The following is a 23,304-nucleotide window of genomic DNA, read 5'->3' as shown; positions in this document are numbered from 1 at the left end:
TGAAGTGATGGGACCGGATGCCATGATCTTCGTTTTCTGAATGCTGAGCTTTAAGCCAACTTTTTCACTCTCCTCTTTCACCTTCATCAAGAGGCTTTCTGCCTTTCTGCACTTTCTGCCATAAGGGTGGTGTCATCTGCATATCTGAGGTTATTGATATTTCTCCTAGCAATCTTGATTCCAGCTTGTGCTTCTTCCAGCCCAGCGTTTCTCATGATGTACTCTGCACAGAAGTTAAATAAGCAGGGTGACAATATACAGCCTTGATGTACTCCTTTTCCTATTTGGAACCAGTCTGTTGTTCCATGTCCAGTTCTAACTGTTGCTTCCTGACCTGTATACAGATTTCTCAAGAGGCAGGTCAGATGGTCTGGTATTCCCATCTCTTTCAGAATTTTCCACAGTTTATTGTGATCCACACAGTCAAAGGCTTTGGCATAGTCAGTAAAGCAGAAATAGATGTTTCTCTGGAACTCTCTTGCTTTTTCCATGATCCAGCAGATGTTGGCAATTTGATCTCTGGTTCCTCTGCCTTTTCTAAAACCAGCTTGAACATCTGGAAGTTCATGGTTCACGTATTGCTGAAGCCTGGCTTGGAGAATTTTGAGCATTACTTTACTAGCGTGTGAGATGAGTGCAATTGTGTGGTAGTTTGAGCATTCTTTGGCATTGCCTTTCTTTGGGATTGGAATGAAAGCTGACCTTTTCTAGTCCTGTGGCCACTGCTGAGTTTTCCAAATTTCCTTCTACCCATAAATGTCCCTAAATCCCTCAGAAGATCCTAAGTTTTCAGACAGAAAGGAACAAAAATTAACCTAAATGTATCAGAGTTTTGGAGGTTCAGTTTTAATGATCTCAAAGTAAGAGCTAGTATGGGACTAGCTCACGGTGCTTCTGTGACACATAATCATGTGGCTCAGGACTCCAGATGCGGATGTGAGCAGTCACCCGCTACGCAGTGGAGGCAGAGGGGGATGTGTGCTGAACACAGATGGCTCTTACAGCTGAGGGGGCTGGGGGTTAGTGAAGGCCAAATTTCCAGGGACGTCAGCTGGAACCACACCATGGAAGTGGCCCACTACCACTGCCCCCAAGCCCGTGCCATTTCTTAGGATGGTGTGTGTGGGAGGGTCCTGTGCTCACCCTGTCCCTCAAGCTCACCCCCAAGGCAGGGTCCCAGGTTGGTCCAATTGACTGGCAGAACCTATGTCCCATATTGGCATCCCAACTCAAGGCAGGCGGGAGATACAGGAATTGTTTGCTGTCTGTTTGCTTTTATCTGTGGAAGGCAGGACCCCACAGCCCAGGGATCTACTACAGTGTAGGGAGGCTGTCTAAGATGCTGTGCCGCTAACATGACAGATGTCTGCTAAAATAACATCTCATGAAAATAGCAGGCAAATTGTCTAAATTGCTTGGCCTCTAGTGTTAAAAAAAAGTGTAGCAAAAAGATGAGAATGAAATATACAAAATTGTTAATGTTGATTATCTCTGTGGTGGATTGTGATCTATGTTTTGTTTTCAGATTTTTCTATAATAAAGCTATATTTTCTTATGAACTAGAAAAATAAGAGCTGACCATTAAAGAAAGGATTAGTTAAAATAATTGCTGCCTTAATAGATGGATGAAAACTCTTGAAAGTCCTAAGCAGATTGAATAATCTGTTAAATAGGTGAATATTTAAATTTTTTCAAAAAGCAAAAAGTTACTCTCTTATTTAAGCTGAGGTTAAAATCTATTTCCTGTGACTTTGCCCTCAGTGGGTGCAGTAGCTGCTGATCAAATTAGAGAGTCATGGCAGCTTAAATCAGGAGGGCCTCACACATCGCTCACCCTAACTTTATAGAACCCATTTCGGTTTGAAGTTTTAGAAAATACAAACATAGACACACATTTGTGCACACTGATCTGTTGGCTTCTCCAAGAGACCCAAGGGCAGGGGTCACAAATCCTCAGAGCGCACTATACCACAGACACACAGAGGTGCTTCTGCACTCCTCACTGAGGTTCCAGAGTTCTTAGGCCGTTTGACTTACTTGCCCCTTGAAGATCTTTCCTGCACTCCTATCCCTTGCTGGACACAAAGAAGTGTGCAGTTCCTGCTTTGGAAAGACAGCCATGACTTCTGCTCTGGGGCTCCCCTCCCTATCTGGAAGTTCTGTCCCTGGCCCCCTCCTCTGGACCTAGTTTGGGGAGCATGAACTCTTTTCAAGGGCTCAGTGTACCTAATGTTCTTGCCCCTGCTCCATCTGGTTCTGAGGGTCTCTTTCTCACTTCGGGCAGGGAGGACCCTCATCCCATTGGTCGGGGCTCCTTCAGATCTTTTCTCTTTGGCCTTGGTCTCTCCTTGGAGAATCAAAAGCTGGGAATTTGACTCAAGTTCTCTGTGGTTTGTGGTGTCATCTTTTTCCTGACACAGCCTATGCTGCTTGTTCAATGGGAAATATGTGAAAGGCTACAGGGAAATTTGGAGGAAAACAACCCTGAAGATCTCAAAGATATCACCTACCCCATTTATATGGAAAGTGGGCCAATTTGACAGGAGTGAAATTAGCTGTAGTTATCCAGATTTCCAGTCACTCTCCAAAGTTTGTCAGTTCCCTAGAAAGAAACATTGCCACTCAGGAAAGAGAACAGAAACTTTACAAAATTAGTGAGTCTGAGGGGGTGCCTGTCTTTGCAGCTGCTAAAAAGTTTCTCCCAAATAGCTGAAGTTCTGATAAAATAAATATCTGTCATGTTACTTAGCAGTGGTTGACAGACTGAGTGTCACTGAGTAGGGGCAAGCTTCTTGACTTGGTTTCTTTGCTCTTCTCAGCTGATATGACTCTCACACTATGTGACACGCAATGAGTTTCCTCCATCAGTTTTAGGTAAGAAAGGTCAAATATCTTGGCTTCTGCTAAAGATGATTGTAGTAGATGTTACCTGCCTTGATAGCCCTTCCTTTGTCTGCAAAACTGTGGACAAATGAGATTTGATGCTTTATCATCAGGCTGCCAGATAGGGCTTAGATAAAATCTAAGTATGTATGTAAAATCCCATGCTCTGTTGCACAGTAGTTGCTATTTGCAAGGAAAAAGTAAGCATCTTAAAGCTTCGGATAGCATTTGTTCCTTCCCAGTAAGAGAATACTGCAGGTTTGTGTGTGACTTTGTATCACCATGCATGTTAACCACTGTGACTTTTACAACTGCAAGTTGGCTGGGACATGGTGAGTACTGGAAAAACACCGTGAAGATGTCATTTGGCTGCAGCTTCATCATCTTTAGGCATTACAGGAGAACAGCTGCATCCGTCATTTCAAGCCCCTTTATTATACCAACAGTTTGAGATGCCACTGTTAATAACATGAGGTCATTTTAAACCAAATTCTTGCTAGAACAGCCTCTCTATAGAACATGATACCCAGCAAAAATTTCTCTAGAATCTACTCCATTATCAAGTAGGGGTCCAGTAGGGTGTTTAAGACCTAAGAAAACCCATGTGATAGCCCCTGTCTGATGTGACTGGAGGTGGTCCTTGGTTATATAAGGGAACAACTTTAAAATGATGAAATGACATAACTAAAACATTTATACCCAATTTAAGGAAAATATTGTACATTTTCTCTCATTTTTTGATGTGCAGCCAATGTCTAACGTCCTCTCATGAGAGGTCTCTTCATCTTTTTTGCATAAACTTGATTAAGTTTTCTAAGTTTACCTTCTTTAAAATGAAATGAAAATTTAGCAATCTCAGTTCAGAATGCTAGATTTTTACATTTTTAAATGAATATTTAAAAACTGTCTTAACAGTTACTTAACAGCAATTTTTTTGCAACTTGTCATTATTAACCATTGTGGTAAACATTTGACCTAGTTTTTCTAGCAGAGACAACACTCACTCACCCTTCATCAGTTTGTCATATTTAGGTTACAGATTTATAATACTGGGTACAAGTGGCACAAACAAGTTTGGGAATAGACGCTGTGACTTGGGTAAACACATATCTCAACTGGAAGGTGGTCCAGAGAGTGCCTGCTGGCTGCAGCATCCCCAGTACAAACAAAGGCAGCCCTGGGCATCTGTTAGAAAGGACTGCAGAGCTCTGGTTAATCTAGGATTTGGTTATAGGGCCTTTAATTAAGAGTTTCTACTATAAATATATTTTCATTAATATGCATAGGTAGAAACTCTCAAATAACATTACTACAAAATGTATTCTAGTACAGGTCCTGCAGAACTTATCTTAATGAACAGCTAAGGCTCACTTCTAATCAGTGGAATCTGTCTGCACACATAATTGGTATGCTAAAGTGCTTCTCCCTGGCAATCTGTTTACACCGTGGGACTGTAATTGGTTTGTTTATCAGTCTTTCTTTCAGTAGATGGGAAGAGATAATGTTTTGGTCCACTCCTCATTAGTTATCACAAATTTTGAATTAATAAATTGGAGAGATGATGAGCTCTTGTTCCATTTATACATGCTTGAATACCTCTGTCAATGTTTTTATATTTTTTTCTTCTCCTCAATACTGGTAGCTCCTAAATACTCCTAAATAAAGTATGCTATGCTAAAGGTCTTCCCTGATCTTTCCTTATAGCTCAGTCGGTAAAGCGTCTGCCTGCAATGCAGGAGACCTGGGTTCGATCCCTGGGTCGGGAAGATCCCCTGGAGAAGGAAATGGCAACCCACTCCAGTATTCTTGCCTGGAGAATCCCACGGACAGAGATTGGCAGGCTACAGTCCATGGGATTGCAAGAGTCGGACACGACTTAGTGACTAAACGACAAACCACATGCTAAGGGTAGTTTTAAAAAGAAAATAAACAGATATTGATTCTGCTGATATTGAGTTGATTTGGAAAATATTAGAGCTCAGAGACAAAGAGAAGCATGTGTATTTATACGCAGAATCAGAGAGGAAAAGAGAGAGTCAAAAAGAAAATCAGATGCAGAGACACAGTGGATTTTATAATTATATTCACACACACACATATATATATACATTAATATACAGTGTGTGAGAGAGAAAGAGAAACACCAAGATAGGAATAATGAGAGAAATAGAAAAGCAGACAGAAACAGGAAAGCAGATAAGGAGATGCAGGTAATATACAAAGAGATGGAGAAAGACAGAAATAGAGATGTCCTGAGAGGCAAAGAGAAATGGAGACACCTAGCGGCTGAGGGAGAGCCACCTCGGCCATGCCCACTCAAGCTTAGTTCTGGCTCCACTGGTTTGAGCAGAGGGGAGGGAGGCAGGTGCAGAGGGCCCCACTAGGACAGAAGCAGGCCAGGTCCCCAGGAGTCACAGGCCGGAGCAGACCTCCGAGTAGGTTATGGCCTGGGCATTAATTAGATGGTCCTGTAACACTGTCCATATCTTTAAATGTGTATTTTAGTTCTCAGTTCAGTTTAGTCACTCAGTCACGTCCAGCTCTGTGACACCATGAACCGCAGCACGCCAGGCCTCCCTGTCAATCGCCAACTCCCGGAGTTCACCCAAACCCATGTCCATCGAGTTGGTGATGCCATCCAACCATCTCATCCTCTGTCGTCCCCTTCTCCTCCTTCCCTCAATTTTCCCCATCATCAGGGTCTTTTCTAATGAGTCAGCTCTTTGTATAAGGTGGCCAAAGTATTGGAGTTTCAGCTTCAACATCAGTCCTTCCAGTGAACACCCAGGGCTGATCTTCTTTAGGATGGACTGGTTGGATCTCCTTGGAGTTCAAGGGACTCTCAAGAGTCTTCTCCAACACAATAGTTCAAAAGAATGAATTCTTTGGCACTCAGCTTTCTTTATTTTAGTTCTAAATGTATTAATTTTTTTTTTTTTTTTTTTGCTGCAGAAAGGTACTGAAGGAAATCTGTATTGGAGAACTTAATCCAAATGAGACTGTGCAGGCCACTTTAGAGGCCCAGCTCCTTTCCAAGCTGAATCACCCAGCTATTGTCAAGTTCCATGCAAACTTTGTGGAGCAGGATAAGTTCTGCATTATCACAGAGTACTGTGAGGTGAGACTCTCCTTCTGGTTTTGAAGTCTTAATAAAAATCTGTTTCATAGTAAAAAGGTGTCTGTAAAGAGATATCTCAGAAGTTGAATGAGCCAGCCACAAAGTGAATAAAAATATTACCTGGGATATTGTGTCTTGCTGCTAAGAGTAATCATCTCTATGTAACTGGCAAACTGTTTTCTGACCAAGGGTTTCTTTTTTGGGGAAAACTCAGAATCGATGTATTTTTAAGGAGGAATTGCTGCATAAAAATGATCCAGCATTTTTTTGGTGTGTGTGGATTGGGGGGTGTATCCTTAAGCCTCTTACAATGGTTCGATTATTAGATGGACATTTAAAGCCATAACAGAGGCCTGGGCAGAGCAGAGGGATACTGCTGGAGTCCTGGATTCTAGCTCTGTGGTTCATTTTCCCCAGTGGAAACTTGGAAGTGGGAATACAGCTCATTCTCCCTATGAAAAGTCTTCATGTTAACTGACTTGTGATTCATGGCTTCAGGTGTTTGCAGTTTTCCCTGCCATTCCATGTTTCCCCCAAGTGATAATAGTTGTGCATTTTACTGAGCCCCAAGTGAATATGAAGTTGCTGAGAAAGGTGCCAGGGGTGGGGCTGGCAAGGTGCAGCGTAATGTGGGTCTGTGTGTTCACTTCTGAGAGGCTAGAGAGAGGGGAGTTACAGGAGTTGGGTCAGAAAGAGAATGTCCAAACTTGACCCTGCTCAGGAAGTATCTCCCAGAACATTCAGAGAGCTAGCCTAAGTCAAATGCAACAAAGAATCTTGTGTTTAGAATGTGTTCAGTTCATCATCTGGATGTTGCTGGAGCCCAAGTGAAATGATGCTAGGAAGAAAGAAGTTGCTCTTTAGAGTGGGTGGCAGGCCTGCTTGGCTCAGAGAGTGCTGGGTATTTGAGATGCAGAAAAGAAGAGGGAGGAGAAGCAACTCGGAAGGAGTAAAGATAGCAACGAAACTCAGCCTTGATTTGCTTTACACAGTAGCTGGTGTGTCATGCAAAATGAAACCAGTAGCCAAGTTAGAATATTTGAAAATTTGATACTGTCCAGGTCTTAGCTATTCCCCCTCAGGACAGTCTCCCTGGCACAGCCTTGTTGGGAGTTTGCCCATCAAATCTTGTTCCTCCTCTGCTTGAAGGAGAAGGAGGAGAAAAAAAGAAAAATAACCAGAACATTTGAGTGATTATATATCCTTCATCCAACGGATTGTTAAGAAAACCAGTAAAATGATGAGGTGTACAGAATGTGGCTAAGAACACCTACTCCAGCAATTATGCCACTGATCCATGCAAAATCCAGGGATTTACAAATGCAGCTACACTGTGATCCATCAGCCATAATTTAATCATTTTTTCTTTTTGCCCCATTCAGTTAATAAACTATCTTCTGTGGTAAACAACTGACTCCTATTGCTTTTACTACCTCTGCTGCTGCTTTCAGCACACTGAATTTTCCACAAAGACTTTCTCAGTTGTAAAATATTTTCCACTGTAGTGAGAACTGTTCAGTGGAACTTTGTGTGATGATGGTAATGCTCAATATTTGCTGCTGCTGCTGCTAAGTCACTTCAGTCGTGTCTGACTCTGTGCGACCCCATAGACAGAAGCCCACCAGGCTCCCCCGTCCCTGGGATTCTCCAGGCAAGAACACTGGAGTGGGTTGCCATTTCCTTCTCCAATGCATGAAAGTGAAAAGTGAAAGTGAAGTCACTCAGTCATGTCCGACTCTTTATGACCCCATGGACTGTAGCCTACCAGGCTCCTCCGTCCATGGGATTTTCCAGGCAAGAGTATTGGAGTGGGGTGCCATTGCCTTCTCCACTCAATATTTGTGCTGTCCAATATGGTAGTTGCTTAGTCACACATGACTCTTTAGCACCTGATGAAGTATGGCTAGTGTGGTTGAGGAGCTGAATGTTGAACTTTATTTAAATTAATTTAAATGTAAATAACCATGTTTAGGTAGTGGCTACCATATTGAACAGATCTTGATGATAAACTATAACTTTATTTCTTATATTAATTTTTAGTTATTAATTTAAATGTAATTTGGATCTACTAGAAAAGTTACAAAACACAGTGAACTCCCATATATCTTCCATCCAAATTTCAGTTCAGTTCAGTTCAGTCTCCCAGTCATGTCCGACCCTTTGCGACTCCATGGACTGCAGCACGCCAGGCCTCCCTGTCCATCACCAACTCCTGGAGTTTACTCAGACTCATGTCCATCGAGTCAGTGATGCCATCTAACCATCTCATCCTCTCGTCCCCTTCTCCTTCCACCTTCAATCTTTCCCAGCAGGGTCTTTTTAAATGAGTCAGTTCTTTGCATCAGGTGGCCAAAGTATTGGAGTTTCAGCTTCAGCATCAGCCCTTGCAATGAATATTCAGGACTGATTTCCTTTAGGATGGACTGGTTGGATCTCCTTGCAGTCTAAAGGACTCTCAAGATTCTTCTCCAACACCACAGTTCAAAAGCATCAATTCTTCGGCGCTCAGCTTTCTTTATAGTCCAACTCTCACATCCATACATGACTACTGGAAAAACCATAGCTTTGACTAAATGGACCTTTGTTGCCAAAGTAATGTCTCTGCTTTTTAACATGCTGTCTAGGTTGGTCATAACTTCTCTTCCAAGGGGTAAGTGTCCTTTAATTTCATCCAGGTTTACCAGTTGTTATTTCCCACATTTGCTTTATTATTCTGTTCATCTACTTTTTTCCTGAACCACTTGGCAGTAGGTTGCAGACCCGTTGCCCCTTTGTCCTAAATCCTCCTGTGAGTGTTTTCTAAGACTAAGGATATTTCCTTAACATAACGACAGAAAAAGATCAAACTCAGGAAGTGAACATTGATGCAATGCCAGTGTGTCATACGGTGATTCTGTGCGACCCCATACCAGCAGCATCAGCATCACTCGGAATCTTTAGTGAGAAACACAGATTGTTAGCTTCCACCTCAGCCGTAATGAATCTGTAAACTCTGGGGGCCGGGTCTGGCCATCTGTGTTTTGCCAAGCCCACCAGGTGAGCCTGAAGCACACTGAAATTTGGGAAACACCCATCTAACCCACAGTTCACACTCAAATTGAGCCCATCTGTCCCAATTATATCTTTAAAAAGGACATTTCTATAGGAATTTTTTTCTCCCGCAGGATCCAATCCAGGATCATTTGTGTTACTTTTTAAATACTGGTGGTTTCCGCAGGCTAAGCTGCCCCTCCCACCCCAGGGGCGTTGCCATGGTAATGGCCTTGGCCAGCAGCCAGGGAACAGCTGCGGGGCTTCCTGGCTCCACCTGCTGAGCTGTCAGCTTGTGACTCGGAGGGATGACGACGTGTGGGTCGCTGTTTCTCCTTGCTAACCGAGATATTTCTCATCTTCACACCCAAACTTCATCTTAACTCACAGAAGCCTGGTATTATCCTCTTTTTATTGAGGTAAAGTAATAATATTGGAAATGGCAGATGGCCAGACTTGCACCTCATAGGGAATGTTATCACCATTGAAATAGCTGGTGTTTTTTAATCTCCAAGTTTCCTCCTCTGTAATTTAATCTGAGGCCTTTCAAGACTGAAATACATATAAATGCATTCACGAGGCCCCTTATATTCACCACCCAGAGCTTTGGACTCGTCACATCAGGTTATGAGTGTTGTGTTGTTGCTTAGTTCAACATGGTGTTTGGCTGTTTGTGACCCCAGGGACTATAGCCTGCCAGGCTTCTCTGTCCATGGAATTTCCCAGGTAAGAATACTGGAGTGGGTTGCCATTTCCTTTTCTAGGGGATCTTCCTGGCCTAGGGATTGAACCTGAGTCTCCTACATTGCAGGCAGATTCTTTATCATGGAACCACCAGGGAAGACCAGTTATGAATGTAAAAAGCAAATAACCTGATTCTCAAAAGTTCCTGTCAAGATGTAACCAAATCTTCAATGGGGAATAGTACCCAAACTACAAAAGTGACAGGATATTTCAAATATCGGTGTCTTTATTCTCTTCCAGCCCGGGAAATGGGACTACCTGCTGTCCCCTGCCTCCTCTCCACAGTCTCACACTTCTTTATCTCTGCCCTTTCACAACATCCTTCCTCCTGGCTCCAAGTTTTCACTTCCCACCCATTCTCCCAGGTCCTGTGAAATGCCACCCCCTCTACAAAGACTCCTGTTATCTCCTGGCTGAAAATCACCCCTCATTCAATCCCTGAGTCTCATAGCGTTTCAGCTGGGTGACACTTAGCACATTATACATAGTATAATCCATCTTAGACTCTCAGCATGTGGGACTGATCTTTTTCTAATTCATTTTTGTGTCGCATCATGAGCCCGTGTAGTGAGCCACAAAGAGTTAGTACTCAGGAAATTTCTTTCCTTTTGACGAATTCTTTACCATTTGCTTCCAGCTGCTTCCCACCTCATTTCTGTCAAGTGCCGATGTGTAAAAGATTAAATACTGCGTCCTTCTATCTGTAATATATGTTGAAATCACTTTGCCAGAAAGCAGAGAAGGTTGGACTTGTCTTTTTCCTCAACTGTGATATTAACATGGCTAAATAAAAATTATATCAATATAGTGGTAGTGCTCAACCTTGGTTGCACTTTGGAATCATCTGGAAAGCTTTCAAAACTCCTGAGGGCTGAAGCCCTCATCCAGAAAGTCTGATTTAATTGATCTGGGGTATGACCCAGAAGGACTTATGAAAGCTCTCCAGGTGATCTAATGGGATGCCAGGGCAGAGAACTGCAAAAAAGGGAGGATGGCCAGTGTAGAAACAGAAAGGCAGAGTCATAAATGAAAACTGAGTCAGCATTTATGGATCACTGAGCAAAGATAAGGCTCAGCTGTGAACAGGGCGGGGGATGGGGGAGGGGGGAGCTGGTGAGGGGGGAATCTGGCGGGCCCTGCTGGTTGGTGTGGTTTTCTACTCAGGCCATTAGCTGGGTGCTCTTATTCATGAAAATTACCCCGTCTTGTTCTTCTGGTTCCCTGAGCAACTTTCTGTCCTATTATTTCTTTTCAAACTTTCATGCCCTGATATTTGCATTTTTTTTTAGTGGTAGTTGCCTGGAGCTGCTATACTGTTATGTTTGCCTAATTGTGATTATGAATTTTCCTCATTCTTTCTACATTTACTAATTAGGGTTCTTCTGTTAGAAAGAGCTATCCCATTGTTCCTTCCCCTCCGTTGATGTCTTTATTCAATTATTCATATCAGTATGGACTCGTGGATATTTATTTTATTCTATGGGTTATTGCCCGATGCTATCATTATTATTTTGTTTCTTAATTTGGCACAGCTTTGGCTGGTGGGGCTTCTTCAAATTGGCTCCTGTGTCCTCTAACCATGCCCCATTCTTTTTCAAAGAGAAGTAGATTCTTTTTTTTTTTTTAATTTAAATTTATTTATTTTAATTGGAGGCTAATTACTTTACAGTATTTAATGGTTTTGCCATACATCAACATGAATCCACCACGGGTGTACACATGTTCCCCATCCTGAACCCCCCTCCCCACTCCCTCTCTGTACCTTCCCTCTGGGTCATCCCAGTGCACCAGCCCCAAGCATCCTGTATCCTGCATCGAACCTGGACTGGCGATTCGTTTCTTATATGATATTATACATGTTTCAGTGCCACTCTCCTAAATCATCCCACCCTCTCCCTCTCCCACAGAGTCCATAAGACTGTTCTATACATCTGTGTCTCTTTTGCTGTCTTGCATACAGGGTTATCATTACCATCTTTCTAAATTCCATATATATGCGTTAGTATACTGTATTGGTGTTTTTCTTTCTGGCTTACTTCACTCTGTATAATCGGCTCCAGTTTCATCCACCTCATTAGAACTGATTCAAATGTATTCTTTTTAATGGCTGAGTAATACTCCTTGCGTATATGTACCACAGCTTTCTTATCCATTCATCTGCTGATGGACATCTAGGTTGCTTTCATGTCCTGGCTATTATAAACAGTGCTCCGATAAACATTGGGGTACACGTGTCTCTTTCAATTCTGGTTTCCTTGGTGTGTATGCCCAGCAGCGGGATTGCTGGGTTATATGGCAGTTCTATTTCCAGTTTTTTAAGGCATCTCCACACCATTCTCCATAGTGGCTATACCAGTTTGCATTCCCACCAACAGTGTAAGAGGGTTCCCTTTTCTCCACACCCTCTCCAGCATTTATTGCTTGTAGACTTTTGGACTGCAGCCATTCTGACTGGCGTGAAATGGTACCTTATTGTGGTTTTGATTAGCATTTCTCTGATAATGAGTGATGTTGAGCATCTTTTCATGTGTTTGTTAGCCATCTGTATGTCTTCTTTGGAGAAATGTCTATTTAGTTCTTTGGCCCATTTTTTGATTGGGTCATTTATTTTTCTGGAATTGAGCTGCAGGAGTTGCTTGTATATTTTTGAGATTAGTTGTTTGTCAGTTGCTTCATTTGCTATTATTTTCTCTCATTCTGAAGGCTGTCTTTTCACCTTGCTTATAGTTTCCTTTGTTGTGCAGAAGCTTTTAATTTTGATTAGGTCCCATTTGTTTATTTTTCCTTTTATTTCCAATATTCTGGGAGGTGGGTCATAGAGGATCCTGCTGTGATTTATGTCGGAGAGTGTTTTGCCTATGTTCTCCTCTAAGAGTTTTATAGTTTCTGGTCTTATGTTTAGATCTTTAATCCATTTTGAGTTTATTTTTGTGTATGGTGTTAGAAAGTATTCCAGTTTCATTCTTTTACAAGTGGTTGACCAGCTTTACCAGCACCACTCGTTAAAGAGATTGTCTTTAATCCATTGTATATTCTTGCCTCCTTTGTCAAAGATAAGGTGTCCATAGGTGCGTGGGTTTATCTCTGGGCTTTCTATTTTGTTCTTTTGATCTATATTTCTGTCTTTGTGCCAGTACCATACTGTCCTGATGACTGTGGCTTTGTAGTAGAGCCTGAAGTCAGGCAAGTTGATTCCTCCAGTTCCATTCTTTCTCAAGATTGCTTTGGCTATTCGAGGTTTTTTGTATTTCCATACAAATTTTGAAATTATTTGTTCTAGCTCTGTGAAAACTACCATTGGTAGCTTGATAGGGATTGCATTGAATCTGTAGATTGCTTTGGGTAGTATACTCATTTTCACTATATTGATTCTTCTGATCCATGAACATGGTATATTTCTCCATCTATTAGTGTCCTCTTTGATTTATTTCACCAGTGTTTTGTAGTTTTCTGTATATAGGTCTTTAGTTTCTTTAGGTAGATATATTCCTAAGTATTTTATTCTTTTTGTTGCAATGGTGAATGGAATTGTTCCTTAATTTCTTTCTATTTTCTCATTATTAGTGTATAGGAATGCAAGGGATTTCTGTGTGTTAATTTTATATCCTGCAACTTTACTATATTCATCAATTAGCTCTAGTAATTTTCTGGTGGAATCTTTAGGGTTTTCTATGTAGAGGATCATGTCATCTGCAAACGGTGAGAGTTTTACTTCTTCTTTTCCAACTTGGATTCCTTTTATTTCTTTTTCTGCTCTGATTGCTGTGGCCAAAACTTCCAAAACTATGTTGAATAGTAATGGTGAGGGTGGGCACCCTTGTTTTGTTCCTGACTTTAGGGGAAATGCTTTCAATTTTTCACCGTTGAGGATAATGTTTGCTGTGGGTTTGTCATATATAGCTTTTATTATGTTGAAGTATGTTCCTTCTATTTCTGCTTTCTGGAGACTTTTTATCATAAATCGATGTTGAATTTTGTCAAAGGCTTTCTCTGCATCTATTGAGATAATCATATGGCTTTTATTTTTCAATTTGTTATGTGGTGAATTACATTAATTGATTTGCGGATATTGAAGAATCCTTGCGTGCCTGGGATAAAGCCCACTTGGTCATGGTGTATGATCTTTTTAATGCATTGTTGGATTCTGATTGCTAGAATTTTGTTCTTATTTCTTAGTTATATTTTGTAGATGAGGAAATGGGACTCTGGAGAGGTGGAGTGATTTTCTGGCAATCTCATGTCTGGAATGTTGGATCTCATCCAGAGCAGGACCAGGGTCACAGGGGAACAGGGAAAGTGCTCTTTTTTTTTCTTACTTGGCTTACTCCTGTTCCTCCCTTAATATTTAATGGAGTCAACCAACTAGTTCATGGTTCCTATCTTCCCAAACATGAAATTATCTCTTTCTACCTGGATGTGAACTAATATAGTTGGGTTGTTTTATTGTTCATATCAGCAGTGCTAACCAAACATGTTTCAGATGGTGGCTCTAAACTAAAGATAGATTTTAACACAGCCACAGTAATCAAGCCTGTCTTTGTGCATTATGCAAAATATGAAAATAACACTTTGCAATACTGCAGTGTACACCTGAAATTTGTCAAGAGAATAGATCTTAAGTGCTCTCAACACACATGCATGTGCATACACACACACACACACACACACACACACACAGATGCATGCACACAGGAGCCATCTGAGATATTGGATGTGTCAATCAACTTGACTGTGGCAGTCATCTCACAGTGCACATGCTCACCAGGTTATCATGTTGCACATGAAAGCTGCTCCTTCCCTTGGCTTATTCTCACTTATGTTTTGTGTCTTTATCTACCTCTATTTATATAATTCATGCATATGCATACACACAGAAATACATGTGTATCAATTTGAATACACAAATATGTCTTAATGTAATGATGATTTAATTAATTATTATATTTTCTATCAATAGGAGACTATATAGGGTTTGAAAGTAGAAAGTATGTGGACTTTGGCATCACATTTATAGATAAAAGCATTATTTTATGTCACTTCTTAAGAAAAAGTAAGTTGTATCATTTTATTCCAATTCATGTACATTTACCTCAGCAGGAAGAAACGTACACTAAAAGCATTTGGAAGAAAATTGGCAACTAAACCCAAGAGTGCTCAGTTATATTATCAGACATAAGCAGCATGATACTACAAGGTATTCTTTAGTAACCATTTAGAAACTGGGTCTCCTTATTTTGCGTTTAAGAACATAACATGATTTGACATCTTCCCCACTTTTTATGAACTCCATTTACAGATTTAAAAGCATATGATTATAAAATCTTATTCAACATTGACTTTCTCAAATACATCTTTTGCCTTTGAAAATTTTCAAACTATTGGACAAAATGTTCCCATTAGTAGGTGAGATATTTGGCCCATCTGTGTTATTATCTAACAGCCTTTTCTTAAAGTGTGGTCTATAACCTGTCCCAAAGTCACTTAGGATGCTTGTTAAAAATACACAATTCTTTGGTTCTCTCCTAATTTACCAAATCAGAGCCTCTGTTGATACAGCCCAGGAATATACATTTTAAACACTCTACTTGGATGTGTCTGACACATGCAAAATTTTGAGGCCTCCCGGAAGGATGTGTCAGAACATTATTTAAAGGAGATGTAGAGTGTGAGGGAGTGATGTAGAGTATGAGGGAGCTGAATCTTAAGATGTCAGCCCAGAAAATTAATCAGGGGCAGCTCTTTCATTTTAAAATGAAGAAGTAGGGCAGAACAATTTTTCAAACTGCTTCTAGCCCTGAAATTCTGAGATTATTTTGCCCTTTGTGTATGCTCTGAACATTGCAGTTGCATTGTATTCCGGCTCTGAGAAGGCTCTCCTCCCTCCTTTAAACCGGATAGAAGTGCTTCTATTGATGACTTAAAAAAACAGATTAACTTTTAAAATGAAATCCTTTTAAGATTTAAAACTTTTTAATGGCAATCAAAGATGGAGTTTAGACACTGTATTTGAGTTGCTCTTCATTTCTTCAAGGTTTTGGCATTTCAATCTCATGTTGGTTAACTTGGATGGTGGAAGGAGGCAAGACCATTAATCCATAAAATGGCACATTTTGGGTTACAGATATTTGAAATCTTAGAATTTAACATCAGGGCTTTTATTGAAACTTTCAAGGGGATGACGTTAGTGAAGGAAAACATTTTCTGTCTGTGGCATAGACTTAGAACAACATTAATATTGGCTCAAGTTAAAGTCTCCTTGAACCTTCTCATTAGAGTGGCTTTAGCAATAAAAGTCATTGTTAAATATTTCTCAAATACAAAGTCAAGGAAACAGAACGGGCCTACAGATACTGTAATAAGAACTTGTGAAACCAAACTGTGACATTTCATCCAAAACATTTGATTTTTACTTCGATGATGGCTTAACAAAAGAAATAAATGCTTTTCATATTGCTCAATTAAAATCAGACTACTTCACAAAAAATGGTTTCTTTCTTTTTGTATGAAATTCCTTGTGTCTTAATTTGTGAGTGGTTTGACCACCTTAATTAAATCCTAAGAAAATCTACAGAGTGTTTATTAAAGAACAAAGTAAATACAAGACAAATAGCTTTTCTTACAGATAAACATGCAGAATGAAAACTTCAGGGTGGGGAATAACTTAAGGAGAATAAGACCCAGCTCTCCAATTAATTTAATTTTTTGGCATTCTGTCCTCTTGTCAGTAGAATATGTCCTTTGCTTAATGCTAAAAACTAGTACATTTGTTATTCTTATGTGTCTACCTGAGAAGAGTGTTTGTGTACACCCTTCTTTTGACATTTCACTTTGAAGTGTCAATTATATTATTATTATAGCTTTGACTAGACGGACCTTTGTTGGGAAAGTAATGTCTCTGCTTTTAAATATGCTGTCTAGGTTGGTCATAACTTTTATTCCAAGGAGTAAGCATCTTTTAATTTCATGGCTGCAATCACCATCTGCAGTGATTTTGGAGCCCCCCAAAATAAAGTCTGACACTGTTTCCACTGTTTCCCCATCTACTTCCCATGAAGTGATGGGACCAGATGCCATGATCTTCGTTTTCTGAATGTTGAGCTTTAAGCCAACTTTTCCACTCTCCTCCTTCACTTTCAACAAGAGGTTTTTTAGTTCCTCTTCCCTTTCTGCCATAAGGGTGGTGTCATCTGCATATCTGAGGTTATTGATATTTCTCCCAGCAATCTTGATTCCAGCTTGTGTTTCTTCCAACCCAGCGTTTCTCATGATGTACTCTGCATATAAGTTAAATAAGCAGGGTGACAATACACAGCCCTGACGTACTCCTTTTCCTATTTGGAACCAGTCTGTTGTTCCATGTCCAGTTCTAACTGTTGCTTCCTGACCTGCATATAGGTTTCTCAAGAGACAGGTCAGATGGTCTGGTATTTCCATCTGTTTAAGAATTTTCCACAGTTTATTGTGATCCACACAGTCAATGGCTTTGGCATAGTCAATAAAACAGAAATAGATGTTTTTCTGGGGGGTTTATAGTTATGTAAAATTCTAAGCATAAGGGAATTATTCCTAGTTTTATGTGGGTACATATTAATATGTAATGTAACATAATAAAAACAATTTTTAGGTAATATTTAGGTAATATAATAAAAGCTAATACCCTTTAGAAGAATTTTGTTCTGGCGTGAGACAAAGTGCTAAATACAGAGTTTCTTCAGTAAACACTGATGGGAGTAGAAAGAACTGAGCTCTGCTGTGCTGTGCACGAAGTGAGTAGGCAATTTAAAGGGAGAGTAATGGAATGGATAAAGTCCACATAAAATGGACACAGTGCTGACAAAGGTCCCTATAGTCAAAGCTGTGGTTTTCCAGTAGTCATATATGAATTTGAAAGTTGGACCATAAAGAAGGCTGAGCGCTGAAGAACTGATGCTTTTCAACTGTGGTGCTAGAGGAGACTCTTGAGAGTCCCTTGGACTGCAGGGAGATCAAACCAGACAACCCTAAATATTCATTGGAAGGACTGATGCTGAAGCTGAAGCTCCAGTACTTTGGCGACCTGATGGAAAGAGCTGACTCACTGGAAAAGACCCTAATGCTGACCCTAAGATTCAGGGCCAGAGAAGAGGGTGGCAAAAGATGAGATGGTTGGATGGCATCACCTACTCAATGGGCATGAATTTGAGCAAACTCTGGGAGATAGTGAAGGACAGGGAAGTCTGGTGTGGTGCAGTCCATAGGGTCACAAAGAGTTGGACATGCCATAGTGACTGAACAACAATGGAGTGGAGGCAGAGGAGGGAATGCAGGCAGGGGGCCTAAGCATTCAGGGAGCTGAAATATGACTCAGAAAGTGGGAAGGCAGTTGGTTCCTCCGAACCATTTGATTTTGCTAGCTGGCACTTATTGAAGTTGGGCTCCTGCCCTCCCCAGTGAGTAGGGAACAGGGGCTCCATCTTGAGGTGTGGCTGGAACAATTTTTTTTGGCAGCCTTGAGTTTTCTCAAACAGGCACATTATGGGGGACTATGGTCATCCTAGGAATGTGACTTCGAGCTGTTAGAAATACGTTAACATTTGTTGAAGTCTTTTTTGACCAAAGGGGATGCCTAGTTAAGAAGAGGGCTCCAGAGGCTGGCAGCTTTTGGCCAAGTTGAGAGGTCTTGCAGTGATAGTATTAATAACTGAAAGTGAAAGTGAAGTCACTCAGCTGTGTCCGACTCTTTGCGACTCCATGGACTGTAGCCCGCCAGGCTCCTCTGTCCATGGGATTCTCCAGGCAAGAATATTGGAGTGGGTTGCCATTTCCTTCTCCAGGGGATCTTCCCGACCCAGGAATCAAACCCAGGTCTCCAGCATTGGAGGCAGATGCTTTAACCTCTGAGCCACCAGGGAAGCCCTTAATGGAAACATAAATATATGTATATACACACACACACTGTTTTGTTTCAGGGTCGAGATCTGGACTGTAAAATTCAAGAATATAAAGAAGCTGGAAAAACCTTTCCAGAGAGTCAGATAATAGAATGGTTTATCCAGCTGTTGCTGGGAGTTGACTACATGCATGAAAGGTATGTTCATTTGTTACTGAGGCAACAGGGTTTTTTTCACAGTCATGTCTGAACATGAAAAATGAAATTTGGGAGGTAGTTTGGGAAATTTGGAAAGCAAGTTTCATGGAACTTGCTTCCATGAAAAGGAGGCAAGTCCAAAGGTAAATGACTATACTTAGACATCTATGATACGTGCTTTTTTTATGAAAAAACTGTCAAATGATTATACCTAGAGGATTTACTTGATTACCTTTTTTGTTGTTCTAAAAATTGCACTGACTTTAAATACAAAACAGAAACTTGTACTAAACATATTTCTCTATATCTGATCCTATCCTGTGAGCCATAAGCATTTCTTTGGTACCTTTAGCATACTATTTTTATTTATACATTTATTACAATTTATTACATCTTCCAGCAGGCTTGAGCTGTGAATACCCTAGCATGCTGCATATAGATTGTGGGGTTACTTTGGAGTGTGTCAGTGCACATCTAAATGTGCTCACTCACGAGATGAGCTAAGGAATTAAGGCAGAAGATATATGTTCAGACCAAAAGTCAGTTTTGACATTAAGTATCTGATAAAGACAGTCAAAGTAGGCTATATGGGTTCAACTATTTATAATTTACCTTTGCAATATTGGCCTCAATTTTTTTTTAATGTTATACTATTTTTCCTACAGGTCAAAAGCAAGATGTTTTAGATGTTAAATGTTTTATAGACCCATAATATGATAAGAATGCATTTGAAAAGATGAACATACATAGACAAATAGAAGTAGATGCTTTGAGGGATCCATGTTAGCTTTCAACTTAGGAATGGTAACAGTCTTCTTAAACAGAAGTGGAAGTTTGTAGGGTACACCAAGGCCTGGAAATCCATGAATGTCAAATAGTTTAAATGTGTCATCTGTGCTTTCTGATGGCATAAAAAGTAATTAATTATTTGGTGCTCCTTCTTCTGCTGATTATCTATATCTTCTGAAACACATGCTTGATAAGACAGCCACTGACTCTATTGACAATTCACAACAATCTTTTGAATGGTGTCAAACTATCCTAAGAGACAATGATAAAAGAATATGAAACAATCTTTTAATAAACCACCAAAACTGCTGAATATAAGACTTCTGTGTACATACAGTTATATTTGTATTCCTTTTATTTTCTCTACTATTCCTTGGCATGTTTGTTAACTTAGACATAGGGAAAACAGCACCTATAAAGATGCCAACTTTGATGTTCAGTGTACAAAATACAAAAGTGAAATCTGGTTGATTTAGGAACCCAAACATTTTTGATGTATTTTGGGTTGGCTAAGTAGTAGTTAAAATAAATGAGTTTAAAATAATCCTTTAAAGAGAGGATTTAAATTTGTTTTGAATCCTTCAGCATTCTAAGAAAGTCATTAAATAAGGCTAAATATTTGGGTATTTATGGATATATAGATCTGAAATACCATAATTTTGATTCAGATAATAAATGATACGTCTTTCATTATTTTTTTTCTAACCAGTTATTGCAAAGTTTTTCTCTACAGATGGAGAAATTTCAATTTTATACTTAAATTTATTGATTCACTTATTAAATGATATTAAGAGTTGGGAAGATTCTCTGGAGAAGGAAATGACAACCCATTCTTGCCTGGGAAACCCCATGGACAGAGGAGCCTGGTAGGCTATAGTCCATGGGGTTGCAAAAGAGTTGGACACGACTTAGTGACTAAACAACAAAATAATAAAACAAAAAAATAAAGCCTAACTTCTTCTGGTTCAAGATGGCAGAGTAGAAGGATATGGACTTATCTCCTCCTGCAAGAGCACCAAAATCACAACTAGATGTTGAACAACCATATACAAGAGAATGCTGGAACCCAGCAAAAAAAGATATTACACATCCAAAGACAAACAGGAAGCCACAGCCAGGTGATGGCAATCATGATAAAATCAAATCCTATACCCACTGAGTGGATGACCCACAAACTGGAGAACAATAATGCCAAAGCACTCCTCCCACTATTGTGAAGGTTCTGAATTCCATGTCAGGCTTCACAGCCTGGGGGTCTAACAAAGGGACTGACCTTGAAGGCCAGTGGGATTTGATTACAGGACTTCCACAGGACTGGGGGAAATAGAGACTCCAGCCTTGGAGGGCACAACAAAATCTTGCATGCACCAAGACCCAGAGGAAAGGAGCAGTGACCCCACAGGAGACTGAACCAAAGCCACCTACTAGTGTTGGAGGGTCTCCTGTGGAGATGTGGCTCGGCAAGGGCATACCACAGGGATGGGGCACTGGCTGCAGCAGTCCTTGAAGGTCCCTTTGGTGTAAGCCCTCATGAAGGTAGCCATTAGCCCTACCAAAGAGTCTGCAGACCCCAGGGCTTGGTCGCCTCAGGCCAAACAACTACCAGGGAGGGAGTGTAACCCCACCCATCAGCAGATAACTGGATTAAAGCTTTACTGAACAAGACCTTTCCCACCAAAGCAAGACCATTTTTCCATCACCAGTCCCTCCTGTCAGGAAGCTTACACAAGCCTCTTAGCCTCCTCCATGAGAGCAGAGACATTACTTTGCCTACAAATGTCCATATAGTCAAAGCTATGGTTTTTCTAGTAGTCATGTATGGATGTGAGAGCTGGACAATAAAAAAGGCTGAATGCCAAAGAATTGATGCCTTCAAACTGTGGTGCTGGAGAAGACTCTTGAGAGTCCTTTGGATGGCAAGGAGATCAAACCAGTCAATTGTAAAGGAAATCAGTCCTAAATATTCATTGAAAGGACTGATGGCTGAAGCTGAAGCTCCAATACTTTGGCCACCTGATGCAAAGACACAACTCATTGGAAAAGACCTGACTCATTGGAAAAGACCCTGATGCTGGAAAAGATGAAAGGCAGAAGGAGAAGGGGGCAACAAAGGGTAAGATGGTTGGACAGCATCACCGACTTGATGGACATGAGTTTGAGCAAGCTTTGGGAGATGGTGAAGGACAGAGAAAGCTGGTGTGCTGAGGTCTGTTGGGCTGCAAAGAGTCAGACACAATTGAGTGACTAAACAATGACAAATCAGAGGGCAGACAGAAGCAGCAAGAAGAACCACAATCCCACAGCAGCTAGAAAAAATACCACATTACAGAAAGTTAATCAGGATGAGAAAGCAGAAAGTTATGTCCCAGATGCAGGCATAACATAAAACCCCAGAAAAACAACTAAAGAATTCAGAATAATGGTAGTGCAGATGATCCAGGATCTCAGGAAACAATAGAGAAGATGCAAGAAATGTTTGCCAATGACCTAGAAGAACTAAAGAGCAAACAGAGATGAATAATATGCTAGAAGGAATCAATAGCAGGATAATTGAGGCAGAAGAAAAAACAAATGACCTGGAGGACAGAATGGTGGAAATCATTGCCACAGAACAGAATATAGAAAAAGAATGAAAAAAAAAAAAAAAATGAAGACAGCCTAAGAGACCTCTGGGACAACATTAAATCTACCAACATTTGTATTATAGGGGTCCCAGAAGGAGAAGAAAGAGAGAATGGACCTGAAAAATATTTGAAGAGATAATAGCTGAAAACGTCCCAAACATGGGAAAGAAAATAGTCAATCAAGTCCAGAAACACAGAGACTCCCAGGCAAGATAAACCCAAGGAGGAACACATCAAGACACATAGTAATCAAGCTGACAAAAATTAAAAACAAAAAAAAAAATTAAAAACAATTTAAACCCAAAAGAATGATTCTTTTAGCACATGGCATGGACACATGAATAATGACGTGTGAGTATTCACAGTTCATTCAAAGCTACCTTGAAGGTATAGCCCTGAAACTCCTTCCTTATGCTATGTTAACACAAAACCCTAACCTCAGTGACTTAGGACAGTCAGTTCTTGCTTTTGTTGCCTATTGGCAGCTGCAGATCCACTTTAAGTCTTCCTGTCTCACTGTCTACACTGAAGGAGCAGCTCATGCTTTCTGTTGGCAGAGAAAAAGCAAGAAAGTTACGGGAAACACTCAGTGGTTCTTTAAGACTCTGCTCAGACTTGATATTTGCCTGATCTGTTTGCATGCCATGGATCCAAGCAAGTCAAACAACCAAGTCCAGTGGAGGTGCCTGTTCCTCCCAAGGGGGACACTCACTGCCAGGCACAAGAGGTGCAAATATTTGGGAACAAGAATACAGCCTATCACAATGTTTCCCTCAACCTTCTACTTAAATCTTTCAACTATAACCAATAAAAGATTTATTTACAAGCATTATTCCAGCCTTTCCCTCTTATGGTCTAGAGCACATATTCAAACGTATTTTGAAAATTCTGCTTACAAATAATTTCAGAAGATTACTTTGGAACAAAGAAGAAGATAAATTAGGTTCCTCTGTTGCCAGTGCCTTGAGAATTACTTTAGTGCATGTGATGGTTAATTTTATGTGTCAGTTTGGGAGGGCTGTGAGATGCCCAGATTAAACATTGCTTCT

General features: G+C 40.5%; 1 protein-coding gene across 14 annotated transcripts in view; it reads left to right on the top strand.

The window, feature by feature from the left end:
• The window catches only part of NEK11 (NIMA related kinase 11), a 273,343-nt gene that overhangs the window by 50,648 nt on the left and 199,391 nt on the right, over nt 1-23,304 (top strand). For 11 of the 14 annotated variants that reach the window (XM_027546323.1, XM_027546366.1, XM_027546279.1 and 8 more), the window contains 2 exons: nt 5,836-6,001; nt 18,724-18,842. In XM_027546323.1, coding sequence (XP_027402124.1) covers nt 5,836-6,001; nt 18,724-18,842 — 285 coding nt within the window. Of the gene's footprint in view, nt 1-5,835; nt 6,002-18,723; nt 18,843-23,304 lie in introns of those variants that run through there. The other 3 variants (XM_027546332.1, XM_027546343.1, XM_027546386.1) reach the window with 2 other exon arrangements.

Source organism: Bos indicus x Bos taurus, chromosome 1 (assembly GCF_003369695.1).
Source record: "Bos indicus x Bos taurus breed Angus x Brahman F1 hybrid chromosome 1, Bos_hybrid_MaternalHap_v2.0, whole genome shotgun sequence".
Lineage (NCBI taxonomy): Eukaryota > Metazoa > Chordata > Mammalia > Artiodactyla > Bovidae > Bos > Bos indicus x Bos taurus.
This window is presented reverse-complemented; position numbering and strand designations above follow the sequence as displayed.